Source organism: Rutidosis leptorrhynchoides, chromosome 1, assembly GCF_046630445.1.
Source record: "Rutidosis leptorrhynchoides isolate AG116_Rl617_1_P2 chromosome 1, CSIRO_AGI_Rlap_v1, whole genome shotgun sequence".
Lineage (NCBI taxonomy): Eukaryota > Viridiplantae > Streptophyta > Magnoliopsida > Asterales > Asteraceae > Rutidosis > Rutidosis leptorrhynchoides.
In genome coordinates this window covers 46,239,337-46,264,052 of record NC_092333.1, presented here as the reverse complement: position 1 = coordinate 46,264,052, position 24,716 = coordinate 46,239,337, and the positions used below count along the sequence as shown (strand labels likewise).

The window sequence follows — 24,716 nt, the reverse complement described above, 5'->3', positions numbered from 1 at the left end:
GCGACTAAATATATGATCATTTGGAGCACTATCAATGGGGAAGAACTATTCTTAAAGTCTTTGTATGTTAGAGATGTAGAGAATAATATATATATATATATATATATATATATATATATATATATATATATATATATATATATATATATATATATATAGGGGCAGGATCAATGGGGAAGTAACCAATCGGGGGGAAGCAAAAATTTTTTTTTTTTCGTTTTTTTTGAAAATTTTTTTCCGTCATCAAGATCACACGAAAATATGAACATTTAGAAGAGACACTTCGTGATGAATGTTATTATTTAGGCGGAAAAACGATCGACAAAAATAACATTCAAGATAATATTGTTCGTGAAGAATATGAACGTTTTTTTTTCTTCATGTTTTGCGAAGTAAAATTTAGGCCGATTTAGAGTTTAGGGTTTAGGGTTTGGTGTTTTGGGTTCCCAAAACACCAAACCCTAAACCCTAAACTCTAAACCGTTCGTGTTAAAAACTCAATCTAAATCCTAAATCTAAACCCTAAATCTAAACCCTAAACCCTAAATTTCTAAACCCTAATATCTAAACCCTATAAACCCTAATATCTAAACCCCAATAGCTAAAACCTCAAAATACGCTCGAAAAACACGATAATTGTTATATATTACTTCTTCGAGCGTTTTTCCGCCAAAATAAAAACATTTATCACAAAGTGTCATTACTAAATGTTCATATTTTCATCTCATCTATAATGTTCGTGAACAAAGTTTTTTCAAAAAACAAAAAGAAAAAAAAAAGTTTTTGCTTCCCCCCGAATGGTTACTTTCCTCTTGATCCTACCACTATATATATATATATATATATATATATATATATATATATATATATATATATATATATATATATATATATATATAGTTACGTAGTTAATTTATAATAAGGAAAAAAGTTAAATAATAATAAAGTGAAAAATTATGTGGTTGATTTAATAATAATAATAATAATAATAATAATAATAATAATAATAATAATAATAATAGTTGTTAGTTAGTAAAAATTATGGGATCGATTTATAATGAACGAGAAGTGTAATGGTTTTAAAGTATAAAATGTTAAAACTATGTGGTAAGTTTGTAAAAACTATAAAATTTAGTGTTATAAAGAGCGGGATTGAATTGTGAAAATATAAAAAGTTTGAGGGGTGTTTGTGAAACTATTGAGGGCTACTATTCATTTGTTCTATAGCATTTAGATATGTAGACTAATCATTCTAACTTGACTTTTAAAATCAACTAAACACATGTTCTGTATCTATATGATATGCTAACTTAATGATTTAAAACCTGAAAACACGAAGAACACCGTAAAACCGGACTTACGCCGTCGTAGTAACACCGCGGGCTGTTTTGGGTTTGATAATTAAAAACTATGATAAAATTTGATTTAAAAGTTGTTCTTCTGGAAAAATGACTTTTCTTATGAACATGAAACTATATCCAAAAATCATGTTTAAACTCAAAGTGAAAGTATGTTTTTCAAAATGGTCATCAAGATGTCGTTCTTTCGACGCAAATGACTACCTCTTTAAAAAATAACTTGTAACCTGTATTTCCGACTATAAACTTATACTTTTTCTATTTAGATTCATAAACTTAAGTTCAATATGAAACCATAGCAACTTGAATCACTCAAAACGGATTTGAAACGAAGAAATGGCGGGTAAAACAAAATTGGATATATTTGCTAGTTTTAGCTACGAAAATTTTGTAACAAATCTAGACTAAACATATCCTAACTAATTTATATTGTATTATACATATTATGAAATCTTGGGATATCATAGACACGTATACAATGTTTTGACATATCATATCGACCCATCTATATATATATTTCGAAACAACCATAGACACTCTATATGCAGTAATGTTTGAGTTAGCTATACAGGGTTGAGGTTGATTCCAAAATAATATATATACTTTGAGTTGTGATCGAGTCTGAGACTTGTAGACACTGGGTCGTGGATTGATTCGAGATAATATATATATTACTTTATTTCTGTACATCTAACTGTAGACAACTAATTGTAGGTTACTAACGAGGACTGCTGACTTAACAAACTCAAATCATTAAAACGTAATAAAAATGTTGTAAATATATTTTGAACATACTTTGATATATATGTACATATCTGTTATAGGTTCGTGAATCGACCAGTGGTCAAGTCTTACTTCCCGACGAAGTAAAAATCTGTGAAAGTGAGTTTTAGTCCCACTTTTTAAAATCTAATATTTTTTTGGGATGAGAATACATGCAGCTTTATAAATATTTTACAAAATAGACACAAGTACGCAAAACTACATTCTATGGTGGGATTATTAAACTGAATATCGCCCTTCAAGTCTGGTAACCTAAGAATTAGGGAAATGGCCCCTAATTGACGTGAATCCTAAAGATAGATCTATTGGGCTTAACAACCCCCATTCAGGTTATGGATGGTTTAGTACTTCGAGATTATTATACAGACGAGAGGTTCTGTTTTGGGGATATTCTATGCATTTTGTTAACGTCGGTTACCAGGTGTTCAACATATGAATGATTTTTATCTCTATGCAGTTTGCGAAATGCCTGATATGAGATGTGTTATAAAAATGGAATCTTGTGGGTGTGTTGGGCTCGTCGAAGCTTCCAACATTAGTAACCATACGCCTTCCATTTATCATTATTCAATTTGATATCATTTACTACGTTGCACCTCCTGTTAAGTGAAACTACTGTATTTGTGGCATTCAACATGCTGTAGCTGCTCTTTTTTGGTATGAGTATTTGCTAAATATCTATACCTTTAGGTATACAAATGGTTATAGCCCACTTCGTGTTTCCTTTTTTCAGGTTTTGTTGAAAGTTATATCTGAGCTTCAAATATGTGTTGTTGTTTTCGCTTCTTCAAGGTAACTCATTTTATTGTTAATATTTTTTCTGGTTACTTATCTTTCATTATGCCTGCTATTTCTAATTTCTATTACATGTGTCATGTGCTATGCTGCGTTGTTGTTGAACATATGATTGTTACGTTTTTTGTTTATATTCTATGTTGTTGACCAATAGTGTTACGTTGTAGATATCGAGTAGAAATAGGCAGAGAAAACATATATTAAAAAAAAAAAAAAAAAAGTAGAGATGTATCTGCTCAGCCAATTGATAGTGCGGCTTGGGATTTACGTCTCCATTTTATCATCGAGCCAAATGGCTAATAGATATTCGTTACAGCGAAGAAATAAGTTACGTAGTTCTTATATGTGTGAGGTTAGTGTCCCTGTATATAGGTCAGTTCTGAATGATATGTGTTGTGTGCCGCTTCTACTGATGATCAATTGACGGATATGATAATGCGGCTGTCAATGCTGGTACGGTTTATCTAATATTCTAAAACCCTAAAACCAAAATATTTTCTCCAAGTGAGTGATAGAAGCAGATTATTTTGTAGCATTTTCATTAATTACTCATTCAAAGTAATGATATTTTCTCCAACTCAATACATATACATATGGTGCATATGGTGCATATGTAAGTAATGATATAATTTAGTTTGATTTCAGAATTGTAGATTATTGTGCTGATTGTTTTTATTTGCTTTGTAGGCTTGCTTGGGTTGGTTATTTTGTACGGGCATTTTGGATAACTGCATCAATATTGTGAAGTAAGATGTTTTTTAAGCTCTTATATTTAGTTATTTTTATGCTTATATTGTGTAGACATGTGACTATTGATGTGTAATTAATTTTTGTAGTTACCTATGTGTTAGTATTACATTTTTAATTTGTCTTAAGCAAAAGCATTGTGTGTCCCTGGATTTGCAGGTACTTACAATCAATAATTTGTTAATAAGCAATTTGGTTATAGGTAATTTCGTTCATCTTTTACAGGTAATTTGTTAATAAGTAACCAGATGGCTGTTAGGGATTACACCAGGTATCATAATCATATTGGTGGTACCCCGATTAATCATTCAAATTTTGTTGTTGGCACCTCTGCAAATATTGCACATTCACCTGAATCCATCTGTGTATACAATGAGGGTTCGTCTTCGACCAATGCCTATGTTTCAAATGGTAATGTTGTTGTTCTTTTATCTGTATACATTGTTTTGTTCCACACTTTACATTGTTTTTGTTCCGTACTTTTAATATTTGTCACGATGAATTACAGTATGTAGTTGTGGCCATTGAAGCTGTGATAAAAAGCTGCTACAACAGAGACTTTTGAGGTTGGGAATACTAACGATACTGGAATCCTTACTGTTCAAGGTATGTTTAACCTAATAAATTTAGTTTATCACTCTAAACATCAGACTATAAAACACGCCACCATATGACAAAACTTCAAAGCATTTCAGGTCCGCCGCAACGCGCGGGTGGCCTAATGCTTGTTACTATTTTTCTTTCGTCGGTGGTCCGGCTACTCTTGCAGTCTTGTTTTCACTGTTAGACGTTAATAAAGCCCGAGTCTATATGTGTTGACTCGGTCTTTATTAACGTCTAACATTCACCCTCATTTCTCTCTGATTTTTATGGGTTGAAATGTAGTCAAAATAGACGGTTTAGATTTTTTTTATTAAATAAATATGAATATAAATACTTTTTTCATAATATTATAAGATAAACTTCAAATTATAAATTAGTTTATAACCGGACTCAAAAGACCCACTTATCTGCACTAGACTTGAAAGGCCCAATTACCATAACCTGACACAAAATCCGAAATGGATCCGAATATCCAAACCATTTTAGGTACGTTAGCAAAACCCTTATTTTAAAGGGTCTTTTGAGTCCAATTACCATTTTTATATGTCCTAACAAGTCTTTTGAGTCCAATTACCATTTTTGAGTCCAATTACCATTTTGAGTCCAATTACCTAACAATTCTAAATTTATATTTTAATTTACACCTTTAAAATAAGGGTTTTTGCTAACGTACCTAATTAATTATTTTGAATTGAGTACGAGAAGCTATAAAAGCTAGGCATAAAATATAAATTAAAATATAAATTTAGAATTGGTTTTCCTATGCCTAGCTTTTATACCTTCTCGTGCTCAATTCAAAATAATTAATCAAAATAATTCAATTTTAATAATTAAAATAATTATTAATAAGATTTAATAATAATAATTAATTAATAAGATTTAATTTTCAATTCAAAATTATTTAAGTTAATGACATCATCCACCATGTTTAGATTTTTTTTTCGTTTTCTTTTTGATTTTTTCTTAATAAAGGAATTTGCTTAATAATGACATCATCGTTAAAGCATTTTAATATTAACTATAGATAGATAGATTTTGGATGAGAAACACATAATCTATACGTACAATTTAGAATTGGAAAGAAATAGTTGTTAGTTTTTGTTTTTGGTTTCATAAGTTAAAGGTCAGAGAGTGGCTTCTATTCTATTCTAATATTTGTCTAATTCAATGATGTCATTAAACAATCTTTTCTAAGCTTTAAAGAAATTCAAAATTAAAAAGAAAATTTTTTAGACATCCTTGATGATGTCATTAAGGAAATTAGTTACTATTAATAAAAATTAAAAAATAAGGATTAATAAAACGTCAGGATCGATGTTTCAAAATGGAGTATAAGAAGAAAAAATACTGAGTATTTGTTACATTAAACAGACTTTGCATTGAAAACCTAAAAAATTTAGCACGCCAAGCAATTAAAGTATTGAACACTGCTACACTCAATCCATTTAATGAATTAGATGAAAATTTCATCTTTAAATCTCTTCACATTCATATTCTCATCTCAAATTTCATCTTCGTCTTCAAAATTGGGGTTCTCTTCAATATGCTTTCATTTACAAATTAAATATTAGTCATGTCAGTTAAAATTAAGTTTGGGATTCTCTCCAATATGGCTTCATAGTACTTCGTTTTTTTACTTCACCATGTTGTGGTTTTGGGTTTTAATATTCTAGATTTCATTTTTTTTGTTTCCTTAGATTTTATATCTGAAGATTATGGATCTGGACGAGCAGAGTGTTTCTATGTGAAGACAAGGCTTCAAATACGATATTGTAGTAAGTTTATTATTTATTTGGGCTTTTACTTTTACAAAATTTAAAATTTGTTTACTTTTCTTTTTATTTGAACTCTTATTGTTATTTATGTGGGTTTTGATGTAGTACATGGACATTACTTAAATAATTTTGTAGTTTGTTTATTTTTCCAGTTAGAAATTCTATTTAAGTAGCTATTGTTGGTTGTTTTTCTGTAAGTTAAGATTCATATAAAATATAATCTATGATATTTAAATATTTAAATGCAATCCAATTTTTTGCTAAAATAAATATTTAAATGCAATCCAATTTTTTGCTAAAATGTGTATGTTTATATGTATATTACATAACTTATCTATTACAATATGTATTTATTGTTTTATTTGTGTTGTTAATTGCAGGAATAAAACATTGTACATTCATTAAGAAGAGTACTCAAGGATATTGCAATGGAAAGATATGCAGTAGTTGTTAGGGTATGGACATTCTATAAATTTTGTTGATTGTGTTAAAGTTTTACAATTGTGTACACTAGAAATTAGAAATATATATTAGTGAAAGCTTTTATACTATGCTTTGCAATATAGTAGAAAAGAACAAGATGTGGATTTTTTTTTTTTTATATTTTGCTTTTGTTTTATTAGTTAATATTACTATTACTATTAATGAAATGATTGATGAACTAATGAATAACTATGACTGCCCTCCAGGTGTTCACTAAATTGTCTATGTTAATGATTATGATTATTGTATGCTTATCTTTAATTATAGATTATATAGATGTGTTTGATTTTTTTAAAGCCTTGATTGAAAGTGTTGCTGATTTGCAAGGTTGAATTATTTATCTCAAGGCCAAGTTATTTATTAGCGAAAACTCATCTTGAGTTCACTGAAGATAGTGAGTGTGCCTGCCGATGGTGATTTTTCTGTTGGCGATCTTGAAAATTGGTCTCACGCACATTTTGATACTAAGTTTATATAGGCAAGTGAAGTTAAGGTCGATGTTGACATGCGATTTGGTATTAAATCTTAAAGAAGTTTCTGTTGACATGTGATGTGGTGAAATTATATTTTGTTGTTTTTAATGTTTGCAGGATGGTGTAGCTGTTTGAATGTCGAAAGGACGATACAATTTATGCAAACAAAACCAAAGGTAAACACTAATTTTAACCATCTTTTACTATTTTGTTTGATTCACGTGTATAGCCGTTTAATAGATTTGTGATGTTTACTGGTGGAAATTGGATATGGGTATTTAATAATAGGTTAAAAGTTTGGTTGTAATTGAGAAAAATGGGAACGCTTAGTAGGGAGAGTTGATGAATTGAGAAATGGGATCCATGATCCATCAACTAACCACAGATGGGTCAGTCCAACTAGAATTTTTCAATACTTTTCTTCCAAGGTATAACCATAGCCTAGATTTACTTATTATTATGTTAGTTATGCTTTGTAATATAGATATAATCTTACTTTTTTTTTTTTAATTTACAGAGTGTTAACTGTTATACAAAGTTACGCATGAGGCTAAACTAAATTTATCAACTCTAACCCATCAATGACATCTGCAATAACATCAATTCAATTCAATGATATAGATATAATCTTAATGCTTAATCTTTTTTTACAGGAAATTAACCTGAGCGGGCAAATCCACGATGTATTCCTAGTGTTCATGGTAAAAGGTAATCTTTAACCTATCTATTTTTACCATGTCAATTTTAGATGTGTATCAGTGTATGATCTCAAAGAGGTCACATGGGTCAGAACAAAAAGTGTAATCTAAAGGAGGAACAAGTTGAAACGGTTAAAAGTTTCTCAAAGTCTATTTTCCTTTAGCTTATAAGCTCTTAAATCATACTCCGTAATAATTTTCAAGCGTTTTTTGGTTAAAAATTTGGACAACTGCGTATACAAATTAACATTTAAAGTATAATATTGGTGGGGTTTTGTTTATGGGATTTCAAGACAAAGTCTTTACTTTCACGCACCATCTTTTCTTTAGATTAGGTTTGTGTTGAAAGATGAAATCTGATAATGTAAAAGGGTTGAAATCTTGTGAATTCAAAGGGTAAGAAGATGATGGTTAAACTTAAGGAAAATGATAATCAAATTGTTGTATTGATGATTAATGATGAAAGGGATGTGACAGTAGCGGTTGTTGGAACCTATGGAAATTTATGGGCAACTATATTTCTTCAAGAGTTAATGTTGATAATTCAATCAATGACATCAGTGCTAACTATGATGGTAAATTTACTTAATTCCTTCATTTGCATGTTCAGTGTGAAGTTCACCTTCCTTTATGTAAGAATGTTAGTAAAACTACCTACTTTTAATTATTACTATGTAATTGTTCATTGTGAAGTTCACCTTCCTTACCAAACTTTTTATTTTCTTATTTTCTATGCAAATTAGCCATGCTACTACCGATTTAGGTTTAAACTCTCAAATTGTTCAATATTCTTTTGTTTGTTGTAGTTTATAAAACTTCCAGGTGACAGAACACAAATAATTTTTTCTTTGGTCAAGGTGTCTTTGGCATATGATTCAACCTACAATTATGTCAAGAGAGTTGCTTCCATGTTAGGATATAATGCAATAATTTTCAAAGTCCTTGACAACTTCCATGTTAGGATCCATATTTTATTTGTATGGGATTATGATAAGAGATATCAATACATTCTCATATGTGAGATTATGATGAGAGATGTCAATACATTATCATATGTGCAATTAGTATGGTTGCAAGTCTATTTGATCTCAAAGCTCACCTCAAAATGAGTAGAACGATTAAGTTGTTGATGTAATTGGCAGTTTTCTGTTTCTATAGAATTTAAGTTTTTTGACTCATTCAATATACAACATACATTCTTATATTACAATAATCAAAATACAACATACATTCTTAGTTTATAGTAGTCAATAAAACAGTCTTTATTGTTATTTTACTCTTTGTTGGTATATGGTGTGTTACAAAATCAATTTCACTATTAATAATTCTCTACCAAAATAACAGTTTATAACAATGGTTTTTAATCAAACCCGTGAATTCACGGGTCAATTAACTAGTTAAATTTAGGAAATGCCTAAAATTATGAAGAAATACATATTACCTTTTTACCCTTATCATTATTTTTCTTATGCTTAATTAAATGTAAGACGTTGTCACATAGTGCTCTTATCAAACTCAAGAACTATAGAATCTCCCAGGAGTTGAATAAACTCTTTCATGTCGAATGGAATGCCCTTAGCAATTATGACTCTTATATAAATATGTATGTGTGTGCATGCGCGTTCTTCAAGTTTCCATCACTAGCAGGGGTGTTCAGTGCATGTGCGAAGTGTGCTGCCGCACAGGGCCCCAAATTTTCAAGGGGCCCAAAATTTTGAAAAACCAGTTGAATAATTCATTTATTCGTATATTGTAACGGAATATCTTACTTGCGGTCAATCATCTGACAAGAAAGACCTAATAGATTGACGTTTATAGGTATTAAAAACAATATAATGAGAGTTCTGACTATAAAGAGTTGACTAATTACTTCGTTACAAAAAATGTTAGGATTACAGATTTATATAAGCGAGTTGACAACTATTTGAGAATAACACTTTACAATGGTTGTTTTGTAATTTTTTAATTCTATTAATTACGCTATCATAGTATTATATATTATACGCATTGAAAAGATTAACATTTATAGGGCCCTTTTTAAATTTCGAACAGGGTCTCCGAAATTAGCGAGACTGCCCTGATCGCTAGTCACATTTCAAATTACTAATTTGAAGACCAGGCAGGCAAAATGCATTGTAGACTTGCACACACTATACGCATCCATTACGAAATTCACCAACGAATTTGAACAACAAAATTGAACAACGAATTGTGTGACCCTTCTAGCAGGAAAAATAACAGCCGTTAGTAATTTGGACTCTCCATATAACGAGTGTATACTATAGGGATCTCCATGACAAAAACATTCTTTTGAACCCTGTTAGCGTTTCTGAACAGCACAATTAATTTTGTGAATTTTTTTTTTTTTTTTTTTTTTTTTTTTTTTTTTGCGAAAAAGACGATGATTATTATAAACTAACCCTTTCATCCAAAGGATGAAAAGATCCAACAAAAAAGATACAAAAGACATTGATGAGCCTCGGAACAAGAAAAACTAAAACTACAAACAAACGAACCACGCTATCTAGAACCGAGCATTGCCCAAACCAAGACCTACCACTACAACAAGCAAACCACAAAGGGAGCAAACAAAAGCAGCAACAAAAACACTCAAAACGCCAAAACAAAAGCTAACGACTATCGTCACAAACCGCATCGGTTGAAGCTTTTTTGCTTTTATCCTTGATAATAGGCCTCCAGAATTTACCTTCCAGTCGTTCATAAGTAACCGCCTTTCCGATTCTTGAACAATAATTAAATCTAGTAGGAGAGCCGGGATTAGACGCGACCGACGGACCCGCTTTCTTGCCGACTTCGGACGAAGAACCACCATCGACCACAACAAGACCATCACAATCCTATCGCAAGATAAGATTTTTTGTTGTTGTTTAATACAGTAGTAAAAGTAAATTATTATAAATATAAATACCGACTTTAAAAATTAGGGTTGGGCGTCTTTTGTTTTATCTTTCCCCAAAACAAAACAAATCAAATAAGTTTGTTTGACCGACCGACCATGTCAAATACGACGAGTGAGAGGAAGAAGTTGTTTATTGTTTGTCCGGACGGGACGTTGATTGATGCCGATCCCCTTTACATGGAATCTCTTTCGATCCAAGAGGCACACAGGTTTGAAAATGCTGCAAAAGTCAAAACCAAAAGCAATAGCGACACAATTAATAAGGTTGTCGAGTTTTGTAATGAACGTGCGAGGCTCAAGAATGATTTTGCCGATGATCCTGAAACCCTTAGTCAGAAGTTGAACGATTTCAATTCCCAATTTCGCCAAGACAATCGAGGCCGTTTTGCTATTGATCTGTATATTGTACGCCTCTTTTTTCTTCTTCTTCTTTATTATTAATTCGTGCCTGTTAGAAATTTTGTCGTTTATTTTTTTTATAAGGATCGGAATCAGTAAGTCGTAAATTATAAATTTATTTATTTATTTATATTTATAATTACATTAAAATCAAAAGAAGTAGTAGAAGAAGGTTGTTTCTGGACTTTGCTTTTTCTTTTCATATGCCTTAACAACCTTAACCTTAAAACCTAGTAGGAATTAATTATAGATATTTAAATTTAATTAATAATTTAATTAGTAATTTAATTATATTGTATATTGTATATTGTATATTCTTGTTCATTTATCATTTTTCAATTAATAATTTGCTTCATAAATAAAATAAATAAAATTTTGTTTTCAATTCAGGCTGCTTTCAATTTGGAGATAAGCAGCCTCGTGGACGTGATGTGGGAAGCAGTTGATAGCGCCTTCAAAGACATGAATGCTGACGAGGCTTACGACATCTTACCCGTGAATTTGAAAAAGTTTGATAATGATGCTTATACACATCTCTTGATGCTACAACATATCCTTCATGACTGTGAATGGGCTTTTGAATCCATTAAGTAGTAGGTACAGCTTATTGTTGCTGCTGAGTTGTGATGATGGTAACGCTAATTGCCCTCTTATTTAATATTATTCGTCTTTATTAATATTAATGTAACCAACACAAGCTTTCTATACCGTGTGTGTTCTACTCTGTCAGTAGTATCATCACATTTGTTTAGTATGTTAATCTTCTTCTAAACAAAACTTATGTGCTGCACATTATTAAAGTTTGGATTGGTGTTTGGCCTGTACGGGCAAATTGGAAGAAACAAAGTCTTATTAAATAAGATAACAATAGTAGCTTATTACAACATGTTCCTCTTCTAACTAAAAAGTTATATATATTTAACCCATTCCAAATAATCATAAGCAGGCCGTACATCAGTAAATCATTTAGTTTCTTGTAAGCATTTTGACACTGAGCCCATAATTTAAGTTTTGAAAGGTAAGGAAACCAAGTCTCACAATTACAAGTTAGAACTCACTGATAGCAGCAGTATGGGTGGGTCGTTTTCCGTTTTTATAAAGTTCTCGTTATTTTCGCCAAAAAAAAAAGCAGTATGGGTGGGTCTTGCAGGTTAGTTAGCGGGTCAAGATGGTGTTTTCGGGTCAAAACTAGTAATTTGATTGGGAGACTAAGCGGGTCGTTAGCACATGCTTAACCCAAAAACATGGTTTTCGGGTCAAAACTAGTAGGGTAAGCTGATTATGTTAGATAAGTTAATCCTGGTGAAGTTTTTAATTGTTGGGGATAAATATGGTATTCAATCCCTTTGTTGGATACTTTGATGCCCACACCCTGAACCGAAATTCTGTATTTTCGAACATAGTGACTTTTCGTTACCGAATTCGGTTGTGTTCAGGAAGTTTAGTTGTGAAATAATGGATATTTTTATGTGGGGTTAAGATTCAAATGTTTTTCTGATCTTATCTTGATCTTATGCAAGTAATCGATGTTTTCATGTCTTAGATTGATATTGGTGTTCTTTTAGTATGAATCTTTATCTTTTATCTTTTATAAAACTTGTTTCTGTCCTTTTATGGTTTTATTTAATTTAATGAAACATCCTATCCTATTTTTGAATAACATCAGTATTTTCAGCTTCATATGACTTCATGGGTGTTTGACTTAGCAGCTTGTTATACACTGAAACCTGATGTAGCAAATAAGCTCATGTTTTTTTACGGCTTATGAGCTTGATGATATGAGAGATTCAGTAATCCATAAGCTAAAGCTGATAAGCTAACAAGTAGATGAAAATGAGCTTACTGGGCTATTTGAAATTTCAGTAAGCAATAAGCATTCACATAAACTAATCCCTCCTTTCAATAGGGCCTATAACACCATTGCCGATTTGCCCCTCTGGGTTGACATGTACATAGTCTTTTTTCCTGCAGGTTGTTGGGTTTTACTTGATTTGATCTTTAACTTGACGATTAATGACCTGATTTAAAAATGATTTCATCTTTTTTTTGATGATTAACTCACCGTCATGATTTCATCTTTGATTTGATGATTAACTCACCATCATCGGATATAATTTTTTTTTGTTAAGGAAACAAGTTGGGATACAGCGATACTCGCTAATCGATTCTTGTGTGTTTATTTTTCTTAAAGAACGGAAGTCAATGTGAATATAGTGATAATGTTGCATTTTTATCTACAAAGTTCAAGGGGAGAGATAAATATTACGTAATCACTGAATCAATGGGTTAGACCATTATTAACGCGGCGTTATTTGGCATTTTTTACTTTCATAGCATGATGGAAGACAAATATTGTTGGCGTGATCATTCCATCACGGGTATTCTCTTGAGCGTGAAGCTTATATGGGCCAATCCCCGACGTACATGTAAAAAAAAAAAAAAAAAAAAAAACTCTTCACATATTATAAAAATGGACCCACACCCAATCACGCAACCATCACCCCATACAATTACAAACTACATCACTTCATTACACTATCACACTTGCCACATCAACACTATACCTCATAAAAACACCCTATCACGTCTTTACCATTAAGATAGGTCTTATAGATTAAAAGCTAAAAATTATCAAAAGGTTAGAAGTCTGCCATATAGATTTTTTTTAACACATGATGGCATTTTTGGAATTTTACTTCATTTTCAGCTTTTTATTCTCTGTTGGTCCCTCGTTTTATATTGTTTAACTACGGTGATCCCTTCATTTTACAATTGTTGCGTAGGTGGTCTATCCATCTAACTTTCATCAAAAAAAATTTGAATTATACAAGTAGTTTAAAACATTGAATTGCAAAAGTAATACGGAGTATTATATTTCTTGAATAAAAAAATAAATTATAGACTCTGTCCTAGCGTTAAACCACCATCAGAGGCCGCGTCGGTCAGGGGACGTTGATGATTTCTCACTGTTGGACCTTTTTTTTATTATCATTAAAATTACATTTTTTTTTCCTTTGCTCCCCACTCTTTATTCTTCTATTTTATCATTTTGGTGAATTACAAGTTTCCATGTTGGTGAATTTAAGGTTTAGAAATTTAGATGAAGAAGAAGAACAAAGGGAGGGAGGCGATGCAGGTAAAGAGATTTAGGAAGAAAAAAAAAGGGATTATCACCAAAAAGCCCATTTTTTTTTTACCTTTTTGGCGTTAGAGCCCAAAAAATAAAAAAAAATTGCCAATTTGCCCTCGCAAGGAGCAAGGTGTCTTACTCCCTTGCGCCTTGCGTCCTTGCGACCTTGGTTTCACATGGGAGCAAGGAGCAAGGTGCCTCTTGCTCCTTTGCTTCCAACTGGGAGCAAGGACGCAAGGTGCCTCTTGCTCCTTTGCTTCCACCTGGGAGCAAGGTGTCTCTTGCTCCCTTGCTTCCACCTGGGAGCAAGGGAGCAAGATGCCTCTTGCTCCCTTGCTTCCACCTGGGAGCAAGGACGCAAGGTGCATCTTGCTCCATTGCCTCCACCTGGGAGCAAGATGCACCTTGCGTCCTTGCTCTCAGGTGGAAGCAAGGGAGCAAGATGCACCTTGCGTCCTTGCTTCCACCTGGGACCAAGGAGCAAGGTGCCTTGTTCCTTGCTCCCAGGTGGAAGCAAGGTCGCAAGGACGCAAGGCGCAAGGGAGCAAGGCACCTTGCTCCTTGCGAGGGCAAATTGGCAATTTTTTTATTTTTTGGACTTTTACGCAACAAAGGTCAAAAATGGGCTTTTTGGTGATAATCCCAAAAAAAAATTTGTTTAAAGAGAAATAGGATGGGCCAAATAATGGGCTGACTTTTTAAAACAATTTGGGCCAAATTTAGTTTATGTGGGCTGAATAATATTTGTTGTTTTGGACTAGTTATTAGAATTAATGAACTGAATTATAGATTATATAGTTTATATGTTGTTTATATTTATATTTGTAAAATTTATAAGTTATGATTGTAATTTTTATAATTTTTAATAAATAAAATAAATAATAAATAAAAGTATAAATAAGTTAAATAAAATAATTAAAAATGAATTAGACACTGAACCATTTCCTCCATTTTGACTTCAGTGTTAAATCTCAGTGTTTTGGAAGACAATGAAATTAGACAGTGTGTCCGGTATCTCGACTCCTAGGGTGTTCTCATACAAAAATTTATAACGTCTCAGTTCGTAATATGTATTCAAGATCCAAGATATAAATTAAAATTAAACACAAATACTTAAGAGTTTATAAGTCAAGAATAAAGACATGTACTTAAATTAACTAGTGAAATTACCCGTAGAAACACGGGTTTGTTTAAACGAAACAGTTTAATGATATGTTTTAGGTATTAAGTGAATGTACATGTTAAAGTCATTTAGTTTATTGCCCCGTGGAACCACGAATTCCGACTAAGAAACTTGTCGTTAATTTTACAAATATAAAGTTCGCTCAAAGTTGAATATTTATATTTATATTTTCAATAATAATAATAATTATTAATAATAATAAATGCCTTTTAAATTTTTTTAGAAAAATAAAATTACAATTTAAGAGAGATTAATATTTCATTTATTTTGTATTATTTTTTTAATTAAATTAATATATAATTATGACATCATCGTTATGAAAAGTAAAGAAGAATTTAGTTTATTGATGGTGTCATCATTTTAGAGATTTATTAGACTATATATATATATATATATATATATATATATATATATATATATAGAGAGAGAGAGAGAGAGAGAGAGATAGATATAGATATAGATATAGATATAGATATATATGCTTTTCTAAAAAAAAAATACTTAAATTAATATAATTTATATTATTTCCTTTTCATTTTTTAATCATATTAAATTGGAAGTTTATCTATACGATTTTTCCGATTTGTAAGATTCACACACGACTTGAAAGAACTAATAATGACTTGCGAGAATAAAATAAATTTAAAAGTCCTTGTTTATCTAAGAAAGCACTTCACGCGGCATATTTGGAATTAATCACTCATTAAGATTTTATAATTTTTAAAATCAAATGAAAACCTAACAATAGTTAAAAAAAAGCCTTACAATTTAAAAAAAAAAAAAGTTAGACGGGGTACCATCAACGCAACAATTGTAAAATAAAGGGATAACCGTAACTATACAATATAAAAACGAGGAATTAACAGAGCAAAAAGACTGAAAATCAATTAAAAATACGAAATACCCATCACGAGCATGTGATAGTACTTAACGAACAATTTGAATGGCAGGTTGACGAAGTGATGATGATTGTAAAACTTTGAAAATTAAACGATTCTGAAAGTTAAAAAAATTTGAGAGGGACGGTAATTGTATTATGGGGTATAAATGAAGGACCGAGTAAAAAAGTATTTTTAAAGACGCATTTTTGTTGGAATTATATTTTTACAATACACGAGTTTGATCAAAACCGAAAAAACGACTTAATTAAACTGCTGTCTTTTTAAGAACGGTAGTAGTGGGAATCAAGATTCTTCATGCCTTCAATTTGTTGTTTAGACGTCATTAATTAAACTCTAATCATCCTTGTTTATCATCTTAATAACTCTCAAGTAAGCTCGCACTATATCCATTTCATTTTTGTATATTACTTTATCAGTAGAGTGAGTATTGTATTACTGATTACCCATTTCTTTCAATCCAACAAAGTTTATGCTTCGATTAAATTAACAAAGTTTATGTTTATTGACTTAATTGACTTATAAGATTATCAATTTCAACCTATAAGTTGTCAAACCTAGGTTTAAGCTCATAAGCTGTTAAAAACGAGCTTATTAATTTTTGTCCACATTTCAGTAAGACTATAATTCTATAAACCCAGTAAATTAGCAAAGCCAAAACAATATAACTGCCACTGGATGTGATGTTTCTAAAAGTGTTATACCAAGTACTCACAAGAAATATATGGGAACTTAAAATTGTGTATACAATATTTTTACTCAGATGTACGCGGCCTAACCGGGTTATCCTATTACCATTTCCGACCCGCCACCTCAACCAGTGGTCTAGTAGGTTTAAAACTGCATATAAACATTAGGAAATTGTCATCGGTGACTATATTTTTATCAATTTTTTTTTTTTTTTTTTTTTTTTTGTTACTTGGCAAAACTAATTTATAAATTAAAAATGATTTATTAATCAATTATTGTGATTTGGTTTTCTAGCAAACACCCGGGAGTTAGTCTGCTAACAAATGGATACATCTCGAGTTAGAGTTAGTCGTGTGAAGGAAGTTGAAGTCGATGTAGATGCCTTCACTGAGGAACAATTTGTTTCTCATTCCGAATTATATAAACAATTCGCAAATATGTTCACCATTGACAAAGCATGGACCTTCAAGTCCACCAATGGTACACACACTTTATTTTAATATCCATATATCTTATATCTTCTAAGTGCATTTTTTTATCTGTGTTGTTAAAGGTGTTTTTTTTTTACCTTGTGCTTAATACGTTCTGCAGGTATGGGGATTGGTACGATGTTTTCAGTGAGTCAACCGAATCTATTAGCGAATAAGAAGAAGAAACTTATGATGTCCAGTTTCATATCTGAAGATTCTAATGGTGCATTAAACGTTGAATGGTCGCCATTTCCAATGGAAGTTACAGGCGCATCTCTGATTCTTCCCTCACCATCAGGCTCAAAACTTCTTGTAGTACGAAATCCTGAAAAAGATTCACACGTTCAGTTTGAAATATGGAGCCCATTTCAATTAGAGAAGGAGATTCGTGTCCCTCAATCCGTGCACGGTTCTGTCTATGCAGATGGATGGTATGTTTTTCGGTCAATTGTGATATATGTGGTATGTGCAAACATATGATGATGAATATCTTTTGATGTATCAGGTTTGAGGGAATTTCATGGAGCTCTGATGAACGTTTAATTGCTTACGTTGCAGAGGAACCAGTTGCTCGTAGACCAACATTTAATGAAACAGGTTACAAAAATGATGTTGGTTCAACCGATAAAGATTGTAGTAGCTGGAAGGGTCAAGGGGATTATGAAGAGGATTGGGGTGAAGCCTATTCTGGTAAAAAGCAACCGTCTCTTTTTGTTATCAATATCGACATGTTCGATGTGTACTGAGTACTGACTTTTGTCAATATGAGAACTTTTGATAAAAATGTACCAGTTCTTCTTTTTTTTTCAATTTATTATTTATTTATTTATTAATTTTTTTTTTTTTTTGGTGTTACAGTGGAGATGTTCGTGCTGTAGATGACATTGGGAGGTCATTGAGTGTGGGACAAGTTGTATGGGCTCCACCAAGGAACGGGTTAAACGAGTATCTGGTTTTTGTTGGGTGGCCTTGTGACACTAGAAAGCTTGGAATGAAATATTGCTCTAATAGGCCTTGTGCTTTGTATGCTGTACGGACCCCACTATTTGGATCTGATATCAGCGCACCTAAGACCAGGTGGTTATGTACTGATTTAACGAAGCTCGTATTCAAATCCACTTTTCTCATAAAATGCTCAAATATATTTCGAGTGTTTATTGTTTGCAGAGAGAGCTCTATCAATGCTACTTCGGTGATAAATCTGACTCAAGGCATTAGTAGTGCTTTCCTCCCACGATTCACGTAATGTGCACATGCTTGATTTAAACTAAATTTATAATGAAAGTATTTTACATCTTCCATATGTCTATATGTTTCAAACGTATCATTATTCTTGTAAAAATGCTAATAAGACTTCGTTACACAATAAGTTTTGGTAATTTAGTAACCATGTTTATGTTTGGTTTCCAGCCCAGATGGAAAGTTTATAATGTTTTTATCTGCTAAAAGTGCTGTTGACTCTGGGGCACATAATGCTACAATCTCTATTCATAAAACTGAATGGCACATTAAAGGAGAACCAATTCCTTCAATAATCGTTGATGTGGTGAGTCAAATGTTGTCGTTTTAATGAAATCGAGTTACTTCATGTTAAACATGTGAACAACATGATCTTTTAATCCTGGAAATTAAGACACCCTCGATCTTTTCAGGTTCCGGTTGTGATGTGTCCCGAGAAAGATTGCTTCCCCTGTGTCTACTGTTTCGATATGCTTAGTAATCCGTGGCTTTCAGATGAACGTACGATGATATTTTCATCCATTTGGGGCAGCAAGGAAGTAATACTTTCTGTAAATGTGCTCAGGTACATATATAATCACACATATATTTATATTCATAAATGTTTATGTGGCAGTATATCGTCTCTAATTGAATTTTCTCGTATATATGAAGTGGAAAAGTTTCAAGAATCACCCCTGGTGATTCAAATCATTCGTGGAATGTACTTGCACTTGATGGAAACAACATCGTTGCTGGTAGTAGATTAGCTAGTTTGCTGTACCGTAAAGTTACAGTCGATGATTATATATAATTTATCACATAACTTTGCTAAACATATCTTTTATGGTTTTGTGTTTGTGTTTGTGTTTGAAGTATGTAGCAGCCCTATAAACATCCCACAGATTAAATACGGGAGGCTCACTAAAGACGAATCTAATGATGCCGTTTGGAGTTGGCTAGATGTTCCAGTTCCCTCATCTAAATCGCAAGAGAAAGTATTCCCTTTATAATGTTACATCAAAATTGATACAATTTATTAGTTTTTTTTAATTATGTCTAAAAAAATGTACTTTGTTATGATCCAAACAGGTCGATGTTTTACTTTCATCTCTCGAATTTGATATATTGAAGATACCGGTCAAGACTGTTTCGGAGAATCTCACAAAAGGTGTTCACGCAATGTTGTGAAAATATCAAGGACCATGTTTTTCGCGATTATATCATGTTGTTTTAAGAGTTTTTTTATTAATCTCTTAAGATCTTCTATATCTTTTATGTTCTTGTGCGATTTGCATCAGTGGCTAATTACTTATTAACTTTATCCATTTTAGGTGCCTGCAAACCTTTTGAAGCAATATTTGTTTCCTCAATATCAAAGCATGAAAAATGTGACCCACTGGCTGTAATTCTTCATGGGGGCCCACAAGATGTATCAGTGACAAGCTTCTCGAAGTCGTCTGCTTTTCTTGCTTCACTCGGCTTTAGCTTGTTAATTGTGAATTACAGGCAAGTCGTCTTCTTGAAAATACTAACAAATTTATGTTGATTTGCATGAGGCTGATCTGAATTGTTACTCTGGTTTTATAAAACAGTGATTCATTCTTTTACCTTAAAAAATCTTAAATAGTGATCAAATATGTTTCATTTCACTCTTTTATGCCGGCAAAAGTAGTTTGCTTTGACTTTCAAGGTCCAACCTAGTGCCTTTCAAATTCAAAATTGAATTCAACATGTCACAGTATGATAGTACTCTTTTCTCTTTAGTACTACTCGTTTTAATTTTGATTCCCGTATAACAACATATTTTCATGGGTTTTCGTAGTTATATCACTTTTGTTGTTCAAGTGACATGTGTCCTTTGACTGAAAAAGTCAATTTATGCATCATCTTGTTGAGTGGAGGAGGGAGAATGAGAATCTGCATCCATAATGCATTCATTAACAAAAATTGTTTTTATATAATCAGTCTTATTGCTGCTTCTATTTCATAATTTTTTTGTATTTTTGTATTTTTTTTTTTCTTTCTTTAAGTAATTTATATTAGCAATGTTGTTGTTGCAGAGGTTCACTTGGATTTGGTGAGGAAGCATTGCAATCACTTCTAGGCCAAGTTGGAACACAGGTGCTATTTCTCTACATTTTCCTAAACATTGTAAAAAAAAAAAAAAAAAAAAAGATTTTTTGGCAATACATCCTGTCATTATATATTTTTTCGCCTTTCACAAAATAAATTATATATATCTTTTCTTATTTTATGAAGGATGTAAACGATGTCCTCACAGCAATAGATCATGTCATTGACACGGGTCTTGCAAACCCGTCGAAAATAGTGGTGATGGGTTTATCTCATGGCGGGTTCTTAACTACACATTTGATTGGGCAGGTATTATATTTATATTTAATTAATTTTTCTGTATGTATTATTCATTTTCTGGAAAATATTTTATTGGAGCTATAAAATCTGCAGGCACCAGATAAATTTGTTGCTGCAGTTGCTAGGAACCCTGTTTGTAATCTTGGTTTGATGGCGGGAACATCAGATATACCAGATTGGTGTTTTGTTGAGGCTTTTGGGAGCGCAGGGCTATCGAATTACAAAAAAGCCCCTACGCCTGAAGTACTTGCGTTATTTCATGAAAAATCCCCTATTTCACATGTTTCAAAGGTATAAATTACTGTTTGACCAAAATTTTCAGTTCTTTAACTGAAAACCCAATCTTCAACTGGCTAGATGAATCTTCTGTTGAACTATTTATGCAAAGATTGTACATTTATCAACAACTTAAAGTTTCACATTTCCAGGTGAAAACTCCTACGCTGTTTCTGTTAAGTGAAAAAGATATCCGTGTGCCAGTTACAAATGGACTGCAAGTAAGTACTAAATCTGTTTCATAGCTTATGCACACTAAAAGTCCAATTTTTTTGGTTATTATATCATAAGTTCCATGGAGTCAAAAAGACAAGTACACATAGGACCGAGAAAATGAAGATTAGAAATGAAATGAATGGACGTTGATATCTTTTTGTTTTGAAAATAAACTTGGATTAACGCGAACTGGAATACTCCAAAGTCCAAACCTCTTTAGTTATCTTTTCCTCTTTATTTCCTTGTACTTTTTTTTTTTTTAGTTTATCTTGTTGTATGGATGGTACTAATGTGAAATGTTTATATGACATGAAAAGTACGCACGAGCACTGAAGGAAAAAGGAGTTCCGGTAAAAGTTATCGTTTTTCCAGAAGATATACATCCGATTAACAGGTAAAGCAATCAATAATTAAAAATAAGTTCCTTAAACTGTCCACTTTCAAATTAAAAAGTCAAACTAATAAAAACATAACCATCCATTGATATGCATGTCAGACTCACTACCGATCTGTGTTTTGTGTGTTGTGCAGACAACAGTCAGATTTTGAAAGCTTTGTTAACATTGGAGTATGGTTCAAAAAGTATTGCAAGTAACAAGTTATTTCATGTTAGATGATAGGTTAGTGGCCCAACCCGATTATGGGCTTGGGTCCTTTAGGGTTTATTAAGTTATTAGGGTTTCATATTTAATCTATAAATATGACCAATGTTATCAATAATATTCACGGGTTCTATCTTGCAACATAGTATCAGAGGGTTGATCCTAAGATGTAGTCCGACCGCCATGAGCCGCCTTCTCAATACCGCCCGTCAAATCTACTCTATCACATTCTCACATTTGGTGCAACACCCTGTCATTTTGTATCAGCTTTCTTCTTCTTTAATTATTCTAAAATCTTTATTTTATAATTAATTTTTATCTCCGTATGGCCGCCACATCAATTGCCGACCACTGCTTCAATTTCAAAACCATAAAAAGGTTATCTTTTCTATTTTTTTTCTTCTTCTTATTTTATGTTTTTTGCCGACCATATTCAGAAATATGCAAACGCAGCAAACCATATTTATTTCTTTCAGTACGTTCCGCCGCATCTGTTGTGGCTTTGTAACTTTTTTTTTCTTCTACGTATGAACAAAAAAAAAAAAACCCTCACCGTGTTTCTCGATCTTCCGTTATCATTGCCGTAAAGAGATCATGCCTATCTTTTGTTTTAAGTCTTGTATTTTTTGGTCGTTGTTATCATAATTCTTTTTTGTTTTTGTTTTATCAATCGGCGTGGGGCTGAGCCGCCTAGCTTGACTAGGTTCCAAACCCCGAAAAAAAAGAGGAATATAGAAAAAAAAATCGTTTTTCCAGCGTTGAAGAAATGTTATCGTTGACAAAAGAAGCATATCAAAGCGGCACTTGATCCTTAGGCACGGCAAGCCACGACGTAAAAGGAAAAAAAACGCTACGGAAAAGGAGAAGCCGTCAAAAAAAAAAAAAAACCTGCGACTCTACAAACGAATATCAGTTTATTTAATGCAAAACAAAAGAAGAAGAAAAAGAGTTACTTTTGTTTACTCCGTATATGTTAGTGTTTTTTCATTATTAGCGTTTGCCTCCAGTCCGAGCTTTAGCGATTTCGCCGCTCGGACTGCGGGGGAGTGTTAGATGATAGGTTAGTGGCCCAACCCGATTATGGGCTTGGGTCCTTTAGGGTTTATTAAGTTATTAGGGTTTCATATTTAATCTATAAATATGACCAATGTTATCAATAATATTTACGAGTTCTATCTTGCAACATTTCATCATGTTAACCTACCAGTTTCATGGTATAATTTTTAGCAAATTTGGTGTAAATGACACCAATTGCAAATCAGCTCCTTAAATGTGTAAAGAATCTTATTACATTTTATTATGGACTATCAGATAATGATGATTAAATTGGAATGCTAGTGCATGAGATAGAATAACCGTTATCAAACATAAAAGATCTTAAGAGCACCAGGAGTCGAGCTTTAAAACCGCCGTTATCATGATTTAACGGTGGGGACGGTGTCAAACACCACTCCGCCCCGCCGTTAAATCGGCGTTAAATGCGTTTAACGGTGGCCACCGTTGCATGTGTAACGCTGTATTTATTTTTTCTTTTCTTTTTTCTTTTCTTTTTTCTTCTTTCACTCCGTATTATTTTTATTTTTCAGCTTTTGATTTCTTCTTTTTCTGTTTTTTTTTTTCCAGTTGATTGATGATGGAGAAGAAAGAGTTAGGTGAAGAGAGAGGGAAGAAAGATGAAGAGGGATGGTGGTATGAATATGTCTTTTCTTTTTCTGTTTTTTATTTATTCAGTATTATTTGGGTTTTTATTTAATTATTTATTTTATTTGGGGGAAACTTACAGAGTTACAGGTATTAAGCATTGTTTTTTTTTTAAATTAATGTAATTTATTTTATTAATGAAATTTAGTGTTGCATTTGTTTTTATATTTTTAATATAAAACTAAATAATATTATTAAAAAAGTTAAAAAAAATAATTAAATAATGATTTAACATTGAGATTTAACACTGAACTATTTCTCCTATTTTGGCCTCAGTGTTAAATCCAGTGTTAAATTTAACACTGAGATTTAACACCGAACGACTTCCTGTGCTCTAAGAAGCAGAGCAAAATAACAGAAAATAGTTGAAGACCTTAGTATCTCCACTGACAAACCATTACCCTAATTTTTTAAGATTTAGGGTTTTCAAAAATATTTCAGATTTATTCGTCGTCTTCAACCCAAAAGAACCAGTTAAGATCTCTTAAATTGGATTTCTGAGAAAATTTTTCGAATACAACTCGAATCAAAAGCCTACAGAAACTAATACATCTTTCTCCAATGACTCAATTTCAGAATCTGATGTAAACGAAAGAACAATAATCTCCCAACCATATGCATCTTGAACATTTTATCAATAGATTATTGTAATATTGATTGATTGATTACACGTTTCCTTAAAGCCAATAAGTTGTTCGATTAATTCTCTTAAGTGAGATTTTACTTCTATCCTATTTTTTTTTCTTTTCTTAGGTATACTCATGGGGTGTGACGGACACGATGCTCGTACATCTCATGGGTATGGATCCTGGATATTAAGAATGTTTCGGCCTGACGAGGACGTCAGAAATTTAAGTGGGGGAGTTTGTAACAACTCTTATAAGCTTAGAGTTGTGGCTACTTAATATCTTCCACCATGGT

The 24,716-nt window shown here is 32.0% G+C and overlaps 2 protein-coding genes and 1 long non-coding RNA gene across 7 annotated transcripts; all 3 read left to right on the top strand.

The window, feature by feature from the left end:
* The first annotated feature begins 2,865 nt into the window (after positions 1-2,865).
* LOC139859489 (uncharacterized) lies at positions 2,866-8,364 on the top strand. 3 transcript variants are annotated; one of them, XR_011763143.1, is made up of 9 exons: positions 2,866-2,933; positions 3,624-3,682; positions 3,909-4,094; positions 4,192-4,289; positions 5,984-6,061; positions 6,442-6,516; positions 6,872-7,022; positions 7,135-7,193; positions 7,671-8,364. It is a non-coding gene; the product is annotated as an uncharacterized lncRNA (long non-coding RNA). The 3 variants fall into 3 exon arrangements; XR_011763142.1 differs by having other exon boundaries at positions 7,135-7,445; positions 7,535-8,364; XR_011763141.1 differs by having other exon boundaries at positions 7,135-8,364.
* Positions 8,365-10,694: 2,330 nt separating this feature from the next.
* Positions 10,695-11,877, top strand: LOC139859484 (uncharacterized). Its single transcript, XM_071848270.1, has 2 exons — positions 10,695-11,040; positions 11,425-11,877. The coding sequence occupies exons 1-2, from the start codon at positions 10,732-10,734 to the stop codon at positions 11,626-11,628; spliced, it is 513 nt and encodes a 170-aa protein (XP_071704371.1). The 5' UTR covers positions 10,695-10,731; the 3' UTR covers positions 11,629-11,877.
* A 4,603-nt stretch (positions 11,878-16,480) lies between these two features.
* Positions 16,481-23,859, top strand: LOC139859467 (acylamino-acid-releasing enzyme-like). Of its 3 annotated transcripts, XM_071848261.1 has the most exons (19): positions 16,481-16,618; positions 17,231-17,416; positions 17,528-17,837; positions 17,912-18,136; positions 18,265-18,483; positions 18,574-18,648; positions 18,817-18,952; positions 19,059-19,210; positions 19,300-19,382; positions 19,501-19,622; positions 19,717-19,795; positions 19,959-20,133; positions 20,688-20,748; positions 20,887-21,009; positions 21,094-21,291; positions 21,429-21,497; positions 21,810-21,886; positions 22,024-22,112; positions 23,718-23,859. In XM_071848261.1, exons 2-18 carry the CDS (start codon positions 17,260-17,262, stop codon positions 22,085-22,087), a joined length of 2,325 nt encoding a protein of 774 aa, XP_071704362.1. In that variant the 5' UTR covers positions 16,481-16,618; positions 17,231-17,259; the 3' UTR covers positions 22,088-22,112; positions 23,718-23,859. The 3 variants fall into 3 exon arrangements, with proteins under 3 accessions (XP_071704362.1, XP_071704356.1, XP_071704367.1); XM_071848255.1 differs by lacking the exon at positions 23,718-23,859 and having other exon boundaries at positions 22,024-22,579; XM_071848266.1 differs by lacking the exons at positions 17,231-17,416; positions 23,718-23,859 and having other exon boundaries at positions 22,024-22,579.
* The last annotated feature ends 857 nt before the right edge of the window (positions 23,860-24,716 follow it).